General features: G+C 44.4%; 1 protein-coding gene and 1 long non-coding RNA gene across 3 annotated transcripts in view; one reads left to right on the forward strand and one right to left on the reverse strand.

Annotated features, from left to right (window-relative positions):
- Positions 1 to 200: 200 nt before the first annotated feature.
- Positions 201 to 2,504, reverse strand: LOC121541516 (pentraxin fusion protein). The gene is made up of 3 exons (XM_041850585.2): positions 2,119 to 2,504; positions 1,313 to 1,953; positions 201 to 1,058 (listed from the first exon to the last, which is right to left on the reverse strand). The coding sequence occupies exons 1-3, from the start codon at positions 2,204 to 2,206 to the stop codon at positions 726 to 728; spliced, it is 1,062 nt and encodes a 353-aa protein (XP_041706519.2). The 5' UTR covers positions 2,207 to 2,504; the 3' UTR covers positions 201 to 725.
- A 48-nt stretch (positions 2,505 to 2,552) lies between these two features.
- The window catches only part of LOC121541518, a 32,110-nt gene continuing 15,273 nt past the window's right edge, over positions 2,553 to 19,389 (forward strand). For both annotated transcript variants that reach the window (XR_005995761.2, XR_005995762.1), the window contains exon 1: positions 2,553 to 2,638. This is a non-coding gene — a long non-coding RNA (uncharacterized LOC121541518). The remainder of the gene's footprint in view (positions 2,639 to 19,389) is intronic.

The raw sequence follows: 19,389 nt of genomic DNA on the forward strand, positions 1-19,389 counted from the left end.
AAAAAAACATATGGGTGATTGGAAGTGATGCAGACAATTACATTGATGGAAGTTACAATCTATCTGCAATATTAAAGCTGATCTACCCTATTTGTGCACATGTTGATACACATCATGAAAAATATTTAGGCAAAATTACTGACAGTAGCATACAATTAGCAAAGTAGAACTCATTTGAATGAACATGAAATGGACTTCAATATTATTGAATTATATAGGCCTATATAGCCTATACTGTAGGCTAATTATCTTTTAATGCAGTCATCTCGGTTTTCATTTTAAACATATTTTTATCCTTTGCGTGTTTGTAACAATTGCAAAGACATTGGCAACTTTATTTGTAGTCAACTTAGTTGTAAAGCTATCTGCTGTCACCAAGAGACAGCGAAACATCTTGATTCTATGTTTAGCGTATATCTTCTGTGTATAAAGTGATGCGGTAAGGAAAAAACACATCTAACAACGCACTTAGCTGTTCTATAGGTGGTCTGAGGCAGTCGATGAATAACAAGCTTTTAAGTGTAACGTTAATAATGATGGTTTTGGGAAACAGCTCAGAGATTTAACGATGCTCCTACAAAGGTTCTAACTATGAACGTAGCCTTAAGAAGCTTTTGGGAAACCAGGCCCAGAGTGATTCACAAGTATCAACCAAGGAGCATCGATAGGACATACAGCACATCTTCTAATCTAAAGTAAGAGTTAGTGGCAATCACTACTCTCCCCTACAGCCATGCCCTCTGTCTCTGCTCTGCCTTCTCACTCTTCCTCAATTTAAACGTTCTCTTTCTCTTCCTTCTCATTGGTCCTGGGTGCTGGTGCTGGCCTCTGATAGGCTGATGGTCAGAGTTGTAGGTGTTTCCCTCCAGGAGGACGTCTCCATTGGTGGAGTAGATGGCCTTGGACCAGGTCAGCAGGTTACCAGGGGTGTAGTAGGACTGCCACCCAGACATGAAGGCCATTATCCAGCTTGGGGAGAGGACTCTGTCCCACACTTCCACGTCAGTTACCTGCCCCTCAAACTTATACACGTTCAAGACAGGAGGCCCATTGGTCAACTACACACACACACATAAAGAAATACAAAGAAAAAATACTGCATATAATTAGAATACATCATATCTACTAAAGGAAAACGCTCATTTACATTATGCTGAATTACTTCATTAAACTCAGGAGTTTAATAAATTGTTTATTGCCAATTTTTGTGAGATACTGAAACTACCTCAGACACATGTTGAGAGGCACAGGGTCAGTGGCGGTGCACTTATATCTCCCTCTCTATCACCTCTCCCACTTTCTCTCCTCTTACCTGGCCAAACACCCTCTTCCTGACGCTGACAGTCCCGCCTCTCCACACCTGGGCCACGCCCATCTTTTTCTCCCAGGTAACGCACAGGCTTGTCCAGGGGCGTGGCTCGCTGATGGAGCTGAGCAGCCTATAGGAGCAGAAGTCCTGGGAGGAGGAATAGATGGAGAGGTGGTCCTTCCCATAGCCACTTCTCAGTAAAAGGTTCCAGTAGTTTCCCTGAGTGAGGCTGAAGAGAGTCAAGTCTTTCCTCTCCTCAGCCATGTAACGCAGACACACAGTCAGAGCAGAGAGAGAGGGAGAGGGAGAGGAGGTAGTGTAGGGATACGAGCTGGTGTAGGGAGAGGAGGAGGAGGAGGATGAGTAGGGAGATGAGGAGGAGGAGGGAGATGAGGAGGAGGGAGATGAGAAGGAGGAGGAAGAGGAGGGAGATGGGGAGGAGGAGGGAGATGGGGAGGAAGAGGGAGATGGGGAGGAAGAGGGAGATGGGGAGGAAGAGGGAGATGGGGAGGAGGAGGGAGATGGGGAGGAAGAGGGAGATGGGTAGGAAGAGGGTGAGGGAGAGATCGCATCTGTGTACATGGTGAGTTCCCCGCCATATGTCACTGTAAACATCTGACCACGCAGGTTTAAGGTGGAGAGTCCTGCAGAGAATCAATCAATCAACGAATCCATCAATCAATCCAATACTATCTGTGTAGCACTTCTTTAAAACGTTATTTGTCACTGATCACTTCAAAGAACCCACACCTAACATAGTATCTCTCTCTGTGTGTGTGCGCGCGCTCGTGTGTATTTGAATGCAGTACCTGAAGGAGTTGTTCGATATCTGGCCCCAGTTCGGCCCAACACCGACAGCAGCACAAGAGCGTTAAGAAGCACATAAATCATCTTCATCTTCTTGAGACGCTTCGGCAGGGTGAGAAGATTTAGAGGAGTAAGATCTGGAGACCCGTTCTCAACAGAATGTGCAAAAAAACTCTCTGATCCGTGTAGGTTTCGTTTCCCAGTAAGGCTTACCGAAGACTTTCGTTTCTGTAATGTCACGCAATTGTAGAGGAACCCAAACTGACTCGTCTTTTCGTTTTTTGTAACAAAACCAGAAATGGAATGATGAGAAACCAAATATATGACCAAAAATGTGTTTTACAATGTTGTTTTTTAAATGTTGGTTTAATTGGAAGTAAACAGACCTCAGAACCCATAAGCTCCACCCATTGGGCGTGGTGAGGAGGGTGTTTTTCACAGGCTGCTGTCAGTCAAAGCTTAATGTTTATTAGTTGAATGTGCCCTCAAAATGCTTCAAACTTAGCCCTTGGAGAACAAAAGGTAAGTTGTATACATTTTATATTTTATGTCGTACTCAGGGTGTTAGGGGACAAAATTAAACTTTGGTTCTAGTGTTATACTTTGTATTCCATGTTATAGAGAAGCTTCTCAGGAACCCAGAACACTTTATTTCATCAGGACAGGGACTTACCATTGCTGAGATATCTTATTTTCAAGTTATCGTAAAATGTCAAAAAGGTTGCGGACAGGTCAATGTTAATCCTTAGTCAATAATGGCACCAAATTTTCTGTCTGGATTCTTAAATTCAATACGATTTGTCCAATATCTCAAGATAGGGTGGTAATATTGTTATGACATTTCCAGGGCTGATGTAGAACACAGAGATTATTCAAATTAAAGTCAAATGTATGAAACTAAAATGCTATATTATGCAAACTAGGCACTTAATATGCAAATTTAGGAGTACGGAATACATAATTTAAGTAAATTAACCAAATAGCTACACGGACTATCTGCAATGACCCTTTTTGCACTAACCTTTTTTGACTCATCACATACGCTGCTGCTACTGTTTATTTTCTGTCCTGTTGACTACATTTACATTTACATTTGAGTCATTTAGCAGACGCTCTTATCCAGACTAGTCACCTTATTTCTAGTTATATGTACAGTGAATTAGTAAAGTATTCAGACCCCTTGACTTTTTCCACATTTTGTTACGTTACAGCCTTATTCTAAAATTGATTAAATTGTTTTTTCCCCTCATCAATCTACACACAATACCCATAATGACAAAGCAAAAACAGTTTTTTAGAGTTTTTTGCACATTTATATAAAACCCCCCCGGAAATATCACATTTACATAAGTATTCAGACCCCTTACTCAGTACTTGTGTCATGGACATTCAACACCATGTCGTGGAAATTACCACCAGGGACACCTGAAGTCAATATTAAATGAATCATCCTTTATTATCAGCACGCTGGAGAGGTTCCAACCAACTCAATGCACCATGTACACATGTCAGTCAGGAGCTCTGCTGGGGCAGTCCCATTAGTTCTCTTATATACTGCTTACACAGACAAGTTATATTTGCATGGTTCATAGGGTTAGTTCCTGCATGTGTCTGGCACCGTCTCCTATCTTAACTTATAGAACATATTCTGGGCATTCTGCCAGGTGGTCCTAAGGAGGGGGTCATGTCTTTACCAAGCACAGGCAGGAACCAAGGATTATTTATGACACGAAAGACAAGATGAACATTTTCAATGCTGTCTCTTCACACAATAACATTTTCCATCACATTTGGTTGAAGCACCTTTGGCAGCGATTACAGCCTTGAGTCTTCTTGGGTATGACGCTACAAGCTTGGCACACCTGTATTTGGGGAGTCTCCCATTCTTCTCTGCAGATCCTCTCAAGCTCTGTCAGATTGGATGGGGAGCGTCGCTGAACAACCATTTTCAGCTCTCTCCAGAGATGTTTGATCGGCTTCAAGTCCGGGCTCTGCCTGGGCCACAAGGACATTCAGAGACTTGTCCCGATGCCACTTCTGTGTTGTCTTGGCTGTGTGCTTAGGGTCGTTGTCCTGTTGGAAGGTGAACCTTCACCTCAGTCTGAGGTCCTGAGCACTCTGGAGCAGGTTTTCATCAAGGATCTCTCTGTACTTCGCTCCGTTCATCTTTCCCTTGATCCTGACTAGTCTCCCAGTCCCTACCGCTGAAAAACATCCCCACAGCATGATGCTGCCACCACCATGCTTCACCGTAAGGATGGTGCCAGGTTTCCTCCAGATGTGACGCTTGGCATTCAGGCCAAAGAGTTCAATCTTGGTTTCAACAGACCAGATAATTTTGTTTCTCATGGTCTGAGAGTCCTTTAGGTGCCTTTTGGCAAACTCCAAGTGGGCTGTCATGTGCCTTTTACTGAGGAGTGGCTTCCATCTGGCCACTCTACCATAAAGGCCTGATTGATACAGCATGTTAAGCCCATTCATTTAAAGTAAGGTGGTCATATTGTTAACATATATTGATGAGTAAGGTTCCGCCCATGCCACACATGCACACACACACACACACACACACACACACACACACACACACACACACACACACACACACACACCAGGGGTGGTAACAGAGCACATATAATTGGGATGACATAATAATGAACAAAAAGCAGAGTTACTATTTATCGATTAGTAACTGTTAGGCTGTATATATTAGGGGTGTGCCGAGTAGTTGGAAAAAAATTGTATCGTAACGGATATGGGCAATTTTCTGGATATGATTATGATCCAAGTATTTTTTGTAATTAACCGTGATCTGATTTTATTTTATTTTCGGGTGCCAGCATGCATCTTTCTCAGGTCAGTCAGTCACAGAGTTTCTAAACCATACTGTACTGTCTTTGAGTCAATCATGTGGAAGGTTCTACGTGGTCTAAATAACTAAACTGGCTAGTTTCCTGTCTGTAAAGAAAAGGGCGGGCAGTACATTGATCCTGCTGTTCTGATTGGATAGAGTGTAGCTCAGTTGGTAGAGCATGGCGTTTGCAACGCCAGGGTTGTGGGTTCGTTTCCCACGGGGGGGCAGTATGGAAAATAATAATGTATGCACTCACTAACTGTAAGTCGCTCTGGATAAGAGCGTCTGCTAAATGACTAAAATGTAAAAAAAATATTTCTCCACTTGCTTCATAATTTCACCCAATCACTTTTCCTCACATGTTATCGGTCTGATTATTTAGATTGCTGCTGCCTGCTACTATGATACATCACATGGAGAGGATGTTTGCTATCAAACTATCAATGTGCATAATATCTAACAAGCGGGGCAAGGGTAGGGAAAAAGGATGAAACGCTGATATGCATTCTGACTGAGTGACAGCAAACTTGGCTGCCCGCTGCAAGTTGAGGACGCACAGACACACACACCCCTCTGCGCGCTGCTCCTAATTTGCAGCTTTTATGCAGTGAGAATGTGCAGGGAGGTATTTTACCAACATCTATTTAGCCATATTAAAACACTTCCGTTTTTTCTGATCACGAGTATCATCCGATCCGACTATCAACTGTCAATTTACGGATACGATTACGAATACGTGTATGCCCATATCGGCACACCACTAGTATATATTACAGTCATGTTGTATTTGGTAGCCCAACTGATCAGGCCTAGAGTGCCAAATAATACACCCATCCCTGTGACTGTGCTGCCTGCATACACACAGACACCACACAGCCCACACGCACAGCATCCTCACACAACACACACACACACACACACACACACACACACACACACACACACACACACACACACACACACACACACCTCAGCATCCCCACACACACACACACACACACCTCAGCATCCCCACACACTCACACAGCACCCTCACCAACACACCCTCACCAAAACACACACATCACATCACACACAGCCTAACACAGACACACACTTCTCACTAAGTCTGAGCTGTAACACAGAAGGCTACTAGTTTAATAACGTAGCTTACTTCTAAGGTAGGCCTACACCTGAGATGGGTTAAATTGTAATGTTATTTTTGGTGTTGATGAGTTACTCTGGTTATGGGAGGATAAACTGCATCATTTCCAGCAAGTAATTTGCCTTTTAGCCAGCTGCACAGAAACATAGATTATATTTATGTATGTTTGTATCGATTGTAGGTCTGTAGCCACAGAATTCTGGTAGTTTTTACTTGAAAGAATAAAACCATCAATCACAGAATTCGCAGCTGGCACAATACAGCTAATGCCACGCAGCGCTGCCTCTCGCCCGGCTCGTTGCCTCTGCAAATGGCACTCTCACACAGCTATCAAGCTAGCACTTCTCATGAAAATGGGGGTGACGTCACATGAATTTGGACCAATCCCTGACAACCCATACATCAAAACGTAACTGGGAAGCTCTACTTTGTAACCTGCTGTTTTTTTCATTTCTGAATGACAGAAGCGAAGGAAAAATGGTTTACCTTTTATTTCAGTCAAAAGATGCCTGATGACCGTGAAACACCTTCAGAACTTTCCCATACTTCTTGGCAATACAATGTCACATCGATCTTACTCTGATCGGTTGAGGAATACCCATCGCAAAGAGCAAATATGAACACACCGATTTTGCGGGTTTCACAAAAAGGGCTGTCCCGCAGATTTAAATGTTCTTAGCACGGCACTTGCTTTACATTTGGGCTCATTTCGCATAAATATCATGGGTAACAACTGGGTAACAACTGTCACATTGTTTTCAAATGATTTATTATGTATGTTGATGACCCCATTATTGACATTTAGTGAATGCAGATTTGTTTACCATGTTTTTTGTAGAATTGTCGCATAGCGTCCATTGTTTGTCGCGTCACCTAACACCCTACTGTACTACAGTTGTATCACACTGCTAGCTAAATAGCAAAGTGAAATTCGGCTGTGCCTGCTAAGCTAGCAAACAGCTAGCAAACAGACTATCAGGTGTTGTAAGGAAACAGCTACAGTACCAGTCAAAAGTTAGGACACACCTACTCATTCAAGGGTTATTCTTTATTTGTACTATTTTCTACATTGTAGAATAATAGTGAAGACATCAAAACTATGAAATAACACATATGGAATCATGTAGTAAGCAAAAAAGCGTTAAACAAATCAAAATATATTTTATATTTGAGATTCTTCAAAGTTGTCACGATCGTCTTGAAAAGGAGTAGACCAATACGCAGCGTGTTGAGCGAACATGATCGACTTTATTATAATAACGCACAAAAACCAAAACAATAGACGACTCGTGAAGTCCACAGTAACACTGACCGTAAAGGAACAAAAACCCACAAACACAAAGTGAAACACAGACAGTTAAATATGGCTCCCAATCAGAGACAACCAGCACACAGCTGACACTCGTTGCCTCTGATTGGGAGTCATTCATTCAAACATAGAAATGAACCCAACAGAAATACCAACATAGAAACAACCCACACAGAACGAACACACCCTGGCTCAACATACCGAGTCCCGGAGCCAGAGCGTGACAGTACCCCCCCCTAAAGGCGCGGACTGCGACCGCGCCTCAATAAGAGCTAAACAAGGGAGGGCTGGGTGGGCATACCTCCTCGGCGGTGGTTCTGGCTCCGGCCTTGCCCACCACCCTCCTATCAACCCCCCATAGTGCCCCTGGTCCGGTCTGACCCCGCTGGCTGGATCTGGACTGGACATTGACGGAGCGGATTGCTTACGCTCCGTTGTGGAGCAGCTGACCGGTCTTACCAGGCTGACGACTCGCACCCCGGGCTTGGTGCGAGTAGCAGGAACGGGCTGAACCAGGCTGACGACTCGCACCCCTGGCTTGGTGCGAGTGGCAGGAACGGGCTGGACCAGGCTGACGACTCGCACCCCTGGCTTGGTGCGAGTGGCAGGAATGGGCTGGACCAGGCTGACGACGCACACCGTAGGCTTGGTGCGTGGAGCAGGGACAGGCCGGGCTGGGCTGACGACGCACACCGTAGGCCTGGTGCGTGGAGCAGGGACAGGCCGGGCGACGCACACCGTAGGCTTGGTGCGTGGAGCAGGAACAGGCCGGGCAGGGCTGTCGACGCACACCGTAGGCTTGGTGCGTGGAGCAGGAACAGGCCGGACAGGGCTGGCGACGCACACCGTAGGCCTGGTGCGTGGAGCAGGGACAGGCCGGGCAGGGCTGTCGACGCACACCGTAGACTTGGTGCGTGGAGCAGGAACAGGCCGGGCAGGACTGGCGACGCACACCGTAGGCTTGGTGCGAGAGGCAGGAACAGGCCGGACCGGGCTGGAGACGCGCACCGTCCATTTGGTGCGAGGGGCCGTAACAGGCCGGACCGTACTGGGGACACACACCACTGGCTCTACTCCGGGAACTGGAACGGGCCGGACCGGACTGGTAACACACCCCAGTACCTCTCGCCGTGCCTCTAAACCTCCTCTCCCTACTTTGACCAGTGGCCCCCGTAACCTGGTGGCCTTTTGAATACGCCCCTTCTCTGCCTCCGTCAGCCCCGTCGTCCATGCCCTGTGCCCCCCTAAAAAAATTATTGGGGGTGCCTCTCGTCCGTCCGACGATGGCACTGCTGACGCCGCTGCTCCTCTCTCGCCAGGGCCTTGATCCTACCCCAAGGTCCCTTGCCCCCGAGCATGTCCTCCCAGGACCACACTTTGCCCACCTGGGCCATCGCCAGCCTCTCCATCTCCTTTCCCGGCGCTTCCTCCCATGTCCAGTCTGCCTGCTCCTGGACACGCTGCTTGGTCGTTGTATGGTGGGTTTTTCTGTCACGATCGTCTTGAAAAGGAGTAGACCAATACGCAGCGTGTTGAGCGAACATGATCGACTTTATTATAATAACGCACAAAAACCAAAACAATAGACGACTCGTGAAGTCCACAGTAACACTGACCGTAAAGGAACAAAAACCCACAAACACAAAGTGAAACACAGACAGTTAAATATGGCTCCCAATCAGAGACAACCAGCACACAGCTGACACTCGTTGCCTCTGATTGGGAGTCATTCATTCAAACATAGAAATGAACCCAACAGAAATACCAACATAGAAACAACCCACACAGAACGAACACACCCTGGCTCAACATACCGGAGCCAGAGCGTGACAAAAGTAACCACTCTTGGCATTCTCTCAACCAGCTTCACCTGGAATGCTTTTCCAACAGTCTTGAAGGAGTTCCCATATATGCTGAGCACTTGTTGGCTGCTTTTCCTTCACTCTGCGGTCCGACTCATCCCAAACCATCTTAATTGGGTGGAGGTCGGGGGATTGTGGAGGCCAGGTCATCTGATGCAGCACTCCAACACTCTCCTTCATGGTAAAATAGCCCTTACACAGCCTGGAGGTGTGTTGTGTCATTGTCCTGTTGAAAAACAAGTGATAGTCCCACTAAGCCCAAACCAGATGGGATGGCGTATCGCTACAGAATGCTTTGGTAGCGATGCTGGTTAAGTGTGCCTTGAATTCTAAATAAATCACAGACAATGTCACCAGCAAAGCACCCCCCACACCATAACACCTCCTCCTCCATGCTTTATGATGGGAAATACACATGAGGATATCATCCGTTCACCCACAACGCGTCTCACAAAGACACAGCGGTTGGAACCAAAAATCTCCAATTTGGACTCCAGACCAAAGGACACATTTCCACCGGTCTAATGTCCATTGCTTGTGTTTCTTGGCCCAAGCAAGTCTCTTCTTATTATTGGTGTCCTTTAGTAGTGGTTTCGTTGCAGCAATTCGACCATGAAGGCCTGACTCACACAGTCTCCTCTGAACAGTTGATGTTGAGATGTGTCTGTTACTTGAACTCTGTGAAGCATTTATTTGGGCTGCAATTTCTGAGGCTGGTACCTCTAATGAACTTATCCTCTGCAGCAGAGCTAACTCTCGGTCTTCCATTCCTGTGGCGGTCCTCATGAGAGCCAGTTTCATCATAGCGCTTGATGGTTTTTGCGACTGCATTTTAAGAAACTTTCAAAGTTCTTGAAATGTTCCGTATTGACTGACCTTCATGTCTTAAAGTAATGATGGACTGTTTTTTCTCTTTGCTTATTTGAACTGTTCTTGCCATATTATGGACTTGGTCTTTTACCAAATAGGGCTATCCTCTGTTTGAAGCATTTTGAGGGCACATTCAACTGATAAACATGAAATCAAATTGAAAATCGCACTTCACAGTAAAATATAAAATAATTGAGATAAAAGAAAACAAGCAAAAATAATTAAGGAAAATAAATAAAGGAACATAAAATAAATAAAAAAATTAAAGTGTCTAAAATAATAGTAAAATCATTGATTACAGGCCCACCTGAAAACGTGAGTTTTCATGCCGTGCACAAACCTTTCAGCTGATGGGAAATTTAAATCCGTCATTTCTACCAGCATGTTAAATGTGCAACCAGAGGGGAAAAAAACTAGACCACCTTTACTCTACACACAGAGACGCACACAAAGCTCTCTCTCGCCCTCCATTTGGCAAATCTGACCATAATTACAGTGGGGAAAAAAAGTATTTAGTCAGCCACCAATTGTGCAAGTTCTCCCACTTAAAAATATGAGAGAGGCCTGTAATTTTCATCATAGGTACACGTCAACTATGACAGACAAATTGAGATTTTTTCAAAAATCCAGAAAATCACATTGTAGGATTTTTAATGAATTTATTTGCAAATTATGGTGGAAAATAAGTATTTGGTCACCTACAAACAAGCAAGATTTCTGGCTCTCACAGACATGTAACTTCTTCTTTAAGAGGCTCCTCAGTCCTCCACTCGTTACCTGTATTAATGGCACCTGTTTGAACTTGTTATCAGTTTAAAAGACACCTGTCCACAACCTCAAACAGTCACACTCCAAACTCCACTATGGCCAAGACCAAAGAGCTGTCAAAGGACACCAGAAACAAAATTGTAGACCTGCACCAGGCTGGGAAGACTGAATCTGCAATAGGTAAGCAGCTTGGTTTGAAGAAATCAACTGTGGGATCAATTATTAGGAAATGGAAGACATACAAGACCACTGATAATCTCCCTCGATCTGGGGCTCCACGCAAGATCTCACCCCGTGGGGTCAAAAAGATCACAAGAACGGTGAGCAAAAATCCCAGAACCACACGGGGAGACCTAGTGAATGACCTGCAGAGAGCTGGGACCAAAGTAACAAAGCCTACCATCAGTAACACACTACGCCGCCAGGGACTCAAATCCTGCAGTGCAAGACGTGTCCCCCCTGCTTAAGCCAGTACATGTCCAGGCCCGTCTGAAGTTTGCTAGAGTGCATTTGGATGATCCAGAAGAGGATTGGGAGAATGTCATATGGTCAGATGAAACCAAAATATAACTTTTTGGTAAAAACTCAACCTCGTCGTGTTTGGAGGACAAAGAATGCTGAGTTGCATCCAAAGAACACCATACCTACTGTGAAGCATGGGGGTGGAAACATCATGCTTTGGGGCTGTTTTTCTGCAAAGGGACCAGGACGACTGATCCGTGTAAAGGAAAGAATGAATGGGGCCATGTATCGTAAGATTTTGAGTGAAAACCTCCTTCCATCAGCAAGGGCATTGAAGATGAAACGTGGCTGGGTCTTTCAGCATGACAATGATCCCAAACACAACACCCGGGCAACGAAGGAGTGGCTTCGTAAGAAGCATTTCAAGGTCCTGGAGTGGCCTATCCAGTCTCCAGATCTCAACCCCATAGAAAATCTTTGGAGGGAGTTGAATGTCCGTGTTGCCCAGCGACAGCCCCAAAACATCACTGCTCTAGAGGAGATCTGCATGGAGGAATGGGCCAAAATACCAGCAACAGTGTGTGAAAACCTTGTGAAGACTTACAGAAAACATTCGACCTGTGTCATTGCCAACAAAGGGTATATAACAAAGTATTGAGAAACTTTTGTTATTGACCAAATACTTATTTTCCACCATAATTTGCAAATAAATTCATTAAAAATCCTACAATGTGATTTTCTGGATTTTTTTTCTCATTTTGTCTGTCATAGTTGACATGTACCTATGATGAAAATTACAGGCCTCTCTCATCTTTTTAAGTGGGAGAACTTGCACAATTGGTGGCTGACTAAATACTTTTTTCCCCCACTGTATTTCCTCCTGATTCCTGCTACAATCAAAAACTAAAGCAGGAAGCACCAGTGACTCGGTCAATAAAAAAGTGGTCAGATGAAGCAGATGCTAAACTACAGGACTGTTTTGCTAGCACAGACTGGAATATGTTCTGGGATTCTTCCGATGGCATTGAGGAGTACACCACATCAGTCACTGGCTTCATCAATAAGTGCATCGATGATGTTGTCCCCACAGTGACTGTACGTACATACCCCAACCAGAAGCCATGGATTACAGGCAACATCCGCACTGAGCTAAAGGGTAGAGCTGCCGCTTTCAAGGAGCGGGACTCTAACCCGGAAGCTTATAAGGAATCCCGCTATGCCCTCCGACGAACCATCAAACAGGCAAAGAGTCAATACAAGACTAAGATCGAATCTTACTACACTGGCTCCAACGCTCGTCGGATGTGGCAGGGCTTGCAAATTATTACAGACTACAAAGGGAAGCACAGCCGCGAGCTGCCCAGTGACACGAGCCTACCAGACAAGCTAAATTACTTCTATGCTCGCTTCGAGGCAAGTAACACTGAAACATGCATGAGAGCATCAGCTGTTCCTGATGACTGTGTGATCACGCTCGCCGTAGCCGATGTGAGTAAGACCTTTAAACAGGTCAACATTCACAAGGCCGCAGGGCCAGACGGATTACCAGGATGAGTACTCCGAGCATGCGCTGACCAACTGGCAAGTGTCTTCACTGACATTTTCAACCTCTCCCTGTCTGAATCTGTAATACCAACATGTTTCAAGCAGACCACCATAGTCCCTGTGCACAATAACACTAAGGTAACCTGCCTAAATTTCTACCGACCCGTAGCACTCCCGTCTGTAGTCATGAAGTGCTTTGAAAGGCTGGTCATGGCTCACATCAACACCATTCTCCCAGAAACCCTAGACCCACTCCAATTTGCATACCACCCCAACAGATCCACAGATGATGCAATCTCTATTGCGCTCCACACTGCCCTTTCACACCTGGACAAAAGGAACACCTATGTTAGAATGCTATTAATGACTACAGCTCAGCGTTCAACACCATAGTGCCCTCAAAGCTCATCACTAAACTAAGGACCCTGGGACTAAACACAACCCTCTGCAACTGGATCGTGGACTTCCTGATGGGCTGCTCCCAGGTGGTAAGAGTAGGTGACAACACATCCGCCACGCTGATCCTCATCACGGGGCCCCTCAGGGGTGCGTGCTCAGTCCCCTCCTCTCCTCCCTGTTCACTCATGACTGCATGGCCAGGGACGACTCCAACACCATCATTAAGTTTGCCGATGATACAACAGTGGTAGGCCTGATCACCGACAACGACGAGACAGCATATAGGGAGGAGGTCAGAGACTTGGCCGTGTGGTGCCAGGACAACAACCTCTCCCTCAACGTGATCAAGACAAAGGAGATGATTGTGGACTACAGGAAAAAGAAGAGGACCGAGCACGCCCCCATTCTCATTGACGGGGCTGTAGTGGAGCAGGTTGAGAGCTTCAAGTTCCTTAGTGTCCACATCCCCAACAAACTAACATGGTCCAAGCACACCAAGACAGTCATGAAGAGGGCATGACAAAACCTATTCCCCCTAAGGAGACTGAAAATATTATTTTTACTGCTGCTCTTTAATTATTTGTTACTTTTATTTTGTTTTATAATAATAATAATAATAATAATATGCCATTTAGCAGACTATTATTTTATATAGTATATATTTTTAAAATTTTTTGGGGGGGGTATTCTTTCCTAAAACTGCATTGTTGGTTAAGGGCTTGTAAGTAAGCATTTCACTGTAAGGTCTACACCTGTTGTATTCGGCGCATGTGACAAATAAAATGTGATTAATGTTGATGATTGATGTAAATCTGCTAGTTAGCTAGCTCAAATTTTGTGGGATTGATTGTGATTTATCTTTTAAGATCCCTTGTCTGGCGTATTTCATTTTGTCAACAGGGCCTCCTGTAGCTCAGTTGGTAGAGCATGGTGCTTGCAATGCCAGGGTTGTGGGTTCGATTCCCACGGGGGCCAGTATGAAAAATGTATGCACTCACTAACTGTACATCGCTCTGGATAAGAGCGTCCGCTAAATGACTAAAATGTAAATTAAGAATGTTTACAGAAAAATGTTTGATTTCCTTCAGGCCTGTCATTATATTTTTTATCCGACGTACTTTACTCGCATCAAAATGTTGGACGGAAACCTTGTCAAGGTAACACATTTTTAATATAGGCAAATCTTGTATAAAATATGTTGAAATTGTATCTTTGAAACAACGTCAGATCTTCAACATAATATCTAAGAATACAATAGACTAGGCAGCACCTTTGCTCTACAGCTATCCCTTCGCTCACCCATCCAGGGTTTTAACCAAGCCCTGCTTAGCTTTGATATTTGTCACTGACTATTACCAATGTGCTATCGTGAGAATGATTGTTGAGAAATCTCCACTTAATAGATTCACTGTTGCTGTCAAAGTCATTCAAAAGTGTAGGTTCAACAGAGCTAATTAAATGTAGCCATACTTTATCAATCATATATCATCAATGATGCTATTTAGGCCTATATAGCATTTGAGAAGTAATCAACAGCTACACTCTTAGAAAAAATTGTTCCAAAAGGGTTCTTCGGCTGTCCCCATAGGAGAACCCTTTTTGGTTCCAGGTAGAACTAATTTGGGTTCCAAACCTGGAACTAAAAGGGTTCTACCCAGAACTAAAAGGGTTATTCAAAGGGTTCTCATTTTACATTTACGTCATTTAGCAGACGCTCTTATCCAGAACGACTTACAGTTAGTGAGTACATACATTATTTTTTTATTTTTCATACTGGCCCCCCATGGGAATCGAACCTACAACCCTGGCGTTGCAAACGCCATGCTCTACCAGCTGAGCTACATCCCTGCTGGCCATTCCCTCCCCTACCCTGGACGACGCTGGGCCGATTGTGTGCCGCCCCATGGGTCTCCTATGGGGACAGCCGAAGAACCCTTTTAGGTTCTAGATAGCACCTTTTTTTGTAAGAGTGCATTGTTTAAATTCAGCCCAGGATTCAACTAAAAATAGACTACATCTAGGCTTAGGGTTTCATGCTTTGGTTGATTTTAAAATGGAATCTACAAGTTAATAATAAATATGTTGGGATCTCCATCTCAACCAAAAATAAAAGTTAAAGAATAGGATTAAATCAAATCAAACTGTATTTAAAGTGCATTTAAATTTGATTTGATTTAGTCCTATTCTTTAACTCTGATTTTTGGTTGAAATGGAGAGGTGAATCCAACATATCAATTATTAATTTGCAAGACTCAGTGGCACAGATGGAGCTATCCAAGCAGAAGATACAACTCCTTCAAAAGTTGATATTTGGTTGTGTTGACAACTAAACACAATTCAATATGACTTACTAAATAGCCCATTAACTTGTCAACAAGTTAACAAATGATATGTTGGATTCACGTCTCCATCTCAACCAAAAATAAAAGTTAAAGAATAGGATTAAGCCAGTGGCTTAGACTGAACTATCCAAGCAGTCGATACATCTCCTTTTAAATGTGATATTTGGTTGCATTGTCAACAAACACAATTCAATATTACTTTTGTAAAACAGTAAATAGCCTAATGTTAAGACTATCTTACAAACTAATGTAACAGTATTTATTCAACCTTAAAATGAGTAACACATCCATGGCCACATTTTGAAGTTACTGTAACACTAAATGTCTTCTTATGTAATCAGAGAAACCGTGCATGTTTAGGGTCGTATGTCTGTGGAAATCTTCACAATTGCTAGAATAATCTGCACAGAATCTCAAACGGCATTGGTCACTTGCACCATGTACTTGAATGTAATCTCAACCAACTGCAATCCAGGTCATTTGGTTGTGTTATTAGATCAAGCACAGTGATAACACATTAAGTTGTTGTATAAATAAACAAAATATATGACATTGTATTCCCATTTGAACTTTAGTGTGCTTTTAAATGGTTGAAAGCGCAGTGATAACACATTTAGCGCAGTGATAACACAACTAAACCAAAAATCAGAAATCAATTGATTTTCGATTGGAATTTGGTTATTTAAGTCATTTAGCAGACACTCTTATCCAGAGCGACTTACAAATTGGTGCATTCAACTTAGGATAGCCAGTGGGACAACCACCCCCAATTTTTTTTTTTATTCCTTAAAGAGGTAGGGTTTCAAGTGTCTCCGGAAGGTGGTCAGTGACTCCGCTGTCCTGGCATCGTGGGGGAGCTTGTTCCACCATTGGGGTGCCAGAGCAGCGAATAGCTTTGACTGGGCTGAGCGGGAACTGTGCTTCCGTAGAGGTAGGGGGGCTAGCAGGCCAGAGGTGGATGAACGTAGCGCCCTCGTTTGGGTGTAGGGTCTGATCAGAGCCTGAAGGTAAGGAGGTGCCGTTCCTCTCACAGCTCTGTAGGCAAGCACCAAATCAAATCAAATCAAATCAAATGTTATTGGCCACATGCGCCGAATACAACAGGTGCAGACATTACAGTGAAATGCTTACTTACAGCCCTTAACCAACAGTGCATTTATTTTTTACAAAAAAGTAAAAATAAAACAACAACAAAAAAAGTGTTGAGAAAAAAAGAGCAGAAGTAAAATAAAATAACAGTAGGGAGGCTATATATACAGGGGGGTACCGGTGCAGAGTCAATGTGCGGGGGCCCGGCTAGTTGAGGTAGTGGAAGTAATATGTACATGTGGGTAGAGTTAAAGTGACTATGCATAAATAATTAACAGAGTAGCAGCAGCGTAAAAGGATGGGGTGGGGGGACAGTGCAAATAGTCCAGGTAGCCATGATTAGCTGTTCAGGAGTCTTATGGCTTGGGGGTAGAAGCTGTTGAGAAGTCTTTTGGACCTAGACTTGGCACTCCGGTACCGCTTGCCGTGCGGTAGCAGAGAGAACAGTCTATGACTAGGGTGGCTGGAGTCTTTGACAATTTTGAGGGCCTTCCTCTGACACCGCCTGGTATAGAGGTCCTGGATGGCAGGAAGCTTGGCCCCAGTGATGTCCTGGGCCTGTACGCACTACCCTCTGTAGTGCCTTGCGGTCGGAGGCCAAGCAGTTGCCATACCAGGCGGTGATGCAACCAGTCAGGATGCTCTCGATGGTGCAGCTGTAGAATTTTTTGAGGATCTGAGGACCCATGCCAAATCTTTTCAGTCTCCTGAGGGGGAATAGGCTTTGTCGTGCCCTCTTCACGACTGTCTTGGTGTGTTTGGACCATGATAGTTCGTTGGTGATGTGGACACCAAGGAACATGAAGCTCTCAACCTGTTCCACTACAGCCCCGTCGATGAGAATGGGGGCGTGCTCGGTCCTCTTCTTTTTCCTGTAGTCCACAATCATCTCCTTTGTCTTGGTCACGTTGAGGGAGAGGTTGTTGTCCTGGCACCACACGGCCAGGTCTCTGACCTCCTCCCTATAGGCTGTCTCATCGTTGTCGGTGATCAGGCCTACCACTGTTGTGTCGTCGGCAAACTTAATGATGGTGTTGGAGTCGTGCCTGGCCATGCAGTCATGGGTGAACAGGGAGTACAGGAGGGGACTGAGCACGCACCCCTGAGGGGCCCCCGTGTTGAGGATCAGTGTGGCAGATGTGTTGTTACCTACCCTTACCACCTGGGGGCGGCCCGTCAGGAAGTCCAGGATCCAGTTGCAGAGGGAGGTGTTTAGTCCCAGGATCCTTAGCTTAGTGATGATCTTTGAGGGCACTATGGTGCTTTGAGGGCACCATGGTTGTGCTTTTAGATGGTTGAAAGCATAATGATAACATATTGGGAATTTTGTCTTTTTGAGTGGGTGAAAATAGGTTGGAATCTCATTGATCAACGTATCTACCAAATATTACCCAATTTTCATGTTGAAATGACGTGGTGTGCGCAGTGGTCTGTGTGGCTGCTGCCGACTGAAGAAGATATGGAGTTGGGGGGTGGCGAACTTGACGACGTCATGACGACTTGACGACGTCACGACGACTTCGCGGATAATGGGTTCAGAACAATAATAAATCACTGGTTCAGAACAACAATGACTAAACTTTCTACACAAAAATAAATAATTATACCACCACCCAATAGGGCACTTGGCGAGTGGGAGGGCGAAGGGGCATGTGCAGGGCACAGTTTGACTCCTGTCTGTGCATGTGCCTGGTCTGCCCTTCTTACATGACAGGGCAAGTCATTCCACAGCTGTGTGGCTCTGATAGAGAATGCTCCGCTCCCAGCCTTGGTTCTACACCTAGGTATTGTTAATAGGCCAGTACATTGGGAGCGGAGCACTCTCCCCAGGTGGTATGGAATGAGCATGTCTGTCAGATAAGAGGGAGCAAGGCCGTGCAGTGTTTAAAAGTTAAAAGTAAAATCTTAAAATCGGACTGATACTTTACGGGGCAGCCAGTGCAGTGATGATAAAACTGGAGTGATGTGCTCATACTTTCTAGTGTGGGTTAAAATGTGGGCAGCAGTGTTCTGTACAAGTTGCAGGGTTTTATATTAAGAACTAGAGCAACTAAACAGGAGGGCATTACAGTAGTCAAACCGTGTTGAGACAAATGCATGGACCAGTTTTTCAGCATCCTGTTGTGAAATACAGTGTTTGATCTAGAAACGTTAATTAGGTGGAAGTATTCTGTCTTGGAAATGCTTTTTATGTGATCGCTGGGTGAAAAGGGTCCATTTCAGGGGATATCCTTGCATATTTGGAGTTTTGTGGATATGCACCATATACTAACAAATTCTGAATCCAGATGTGTCATTTAGACATATATGATATTGGGATTACTCCGAATATCACACATGGACATTTCCTATGGCCGGATATGAACTCAAACGATATCCTGAGATATGTGACATCCTATTTTCTCTCTTCATGTTGACAAATACTGACTGTATACATACCAAATCTGTGTTTTCTCAGCACATTCAAGATAGGAAGTTATATTGAGTCCAGATATGTATCTCTTGGCTGAGGTCCATATGCGGATATTGATATGCTTTTTAATATGCTGAAAATAAGGACAATTCAGCACATGCACAATAATTTCACAAATATTAACCTCTAAAAGTCTAATCCTTTATTTGATAAAATATT

This window comes from Coregonus clupeaformis, chromosome 27, assembly GCF_020615455.1.
Source record: "Coregonus clupeaformis isolate EN_2021a chromosome 27, ASM2061545v1, whole genome shotgun sequence".
In the NCBI taxonomy this organism is placed as follows: domain Eukaryota; kingdom Metazoa; phylum Chordata; class Actinopteri; order Salmoniformes; family Salmonidae; genus Coregonus; species Coregonus clupeaformis.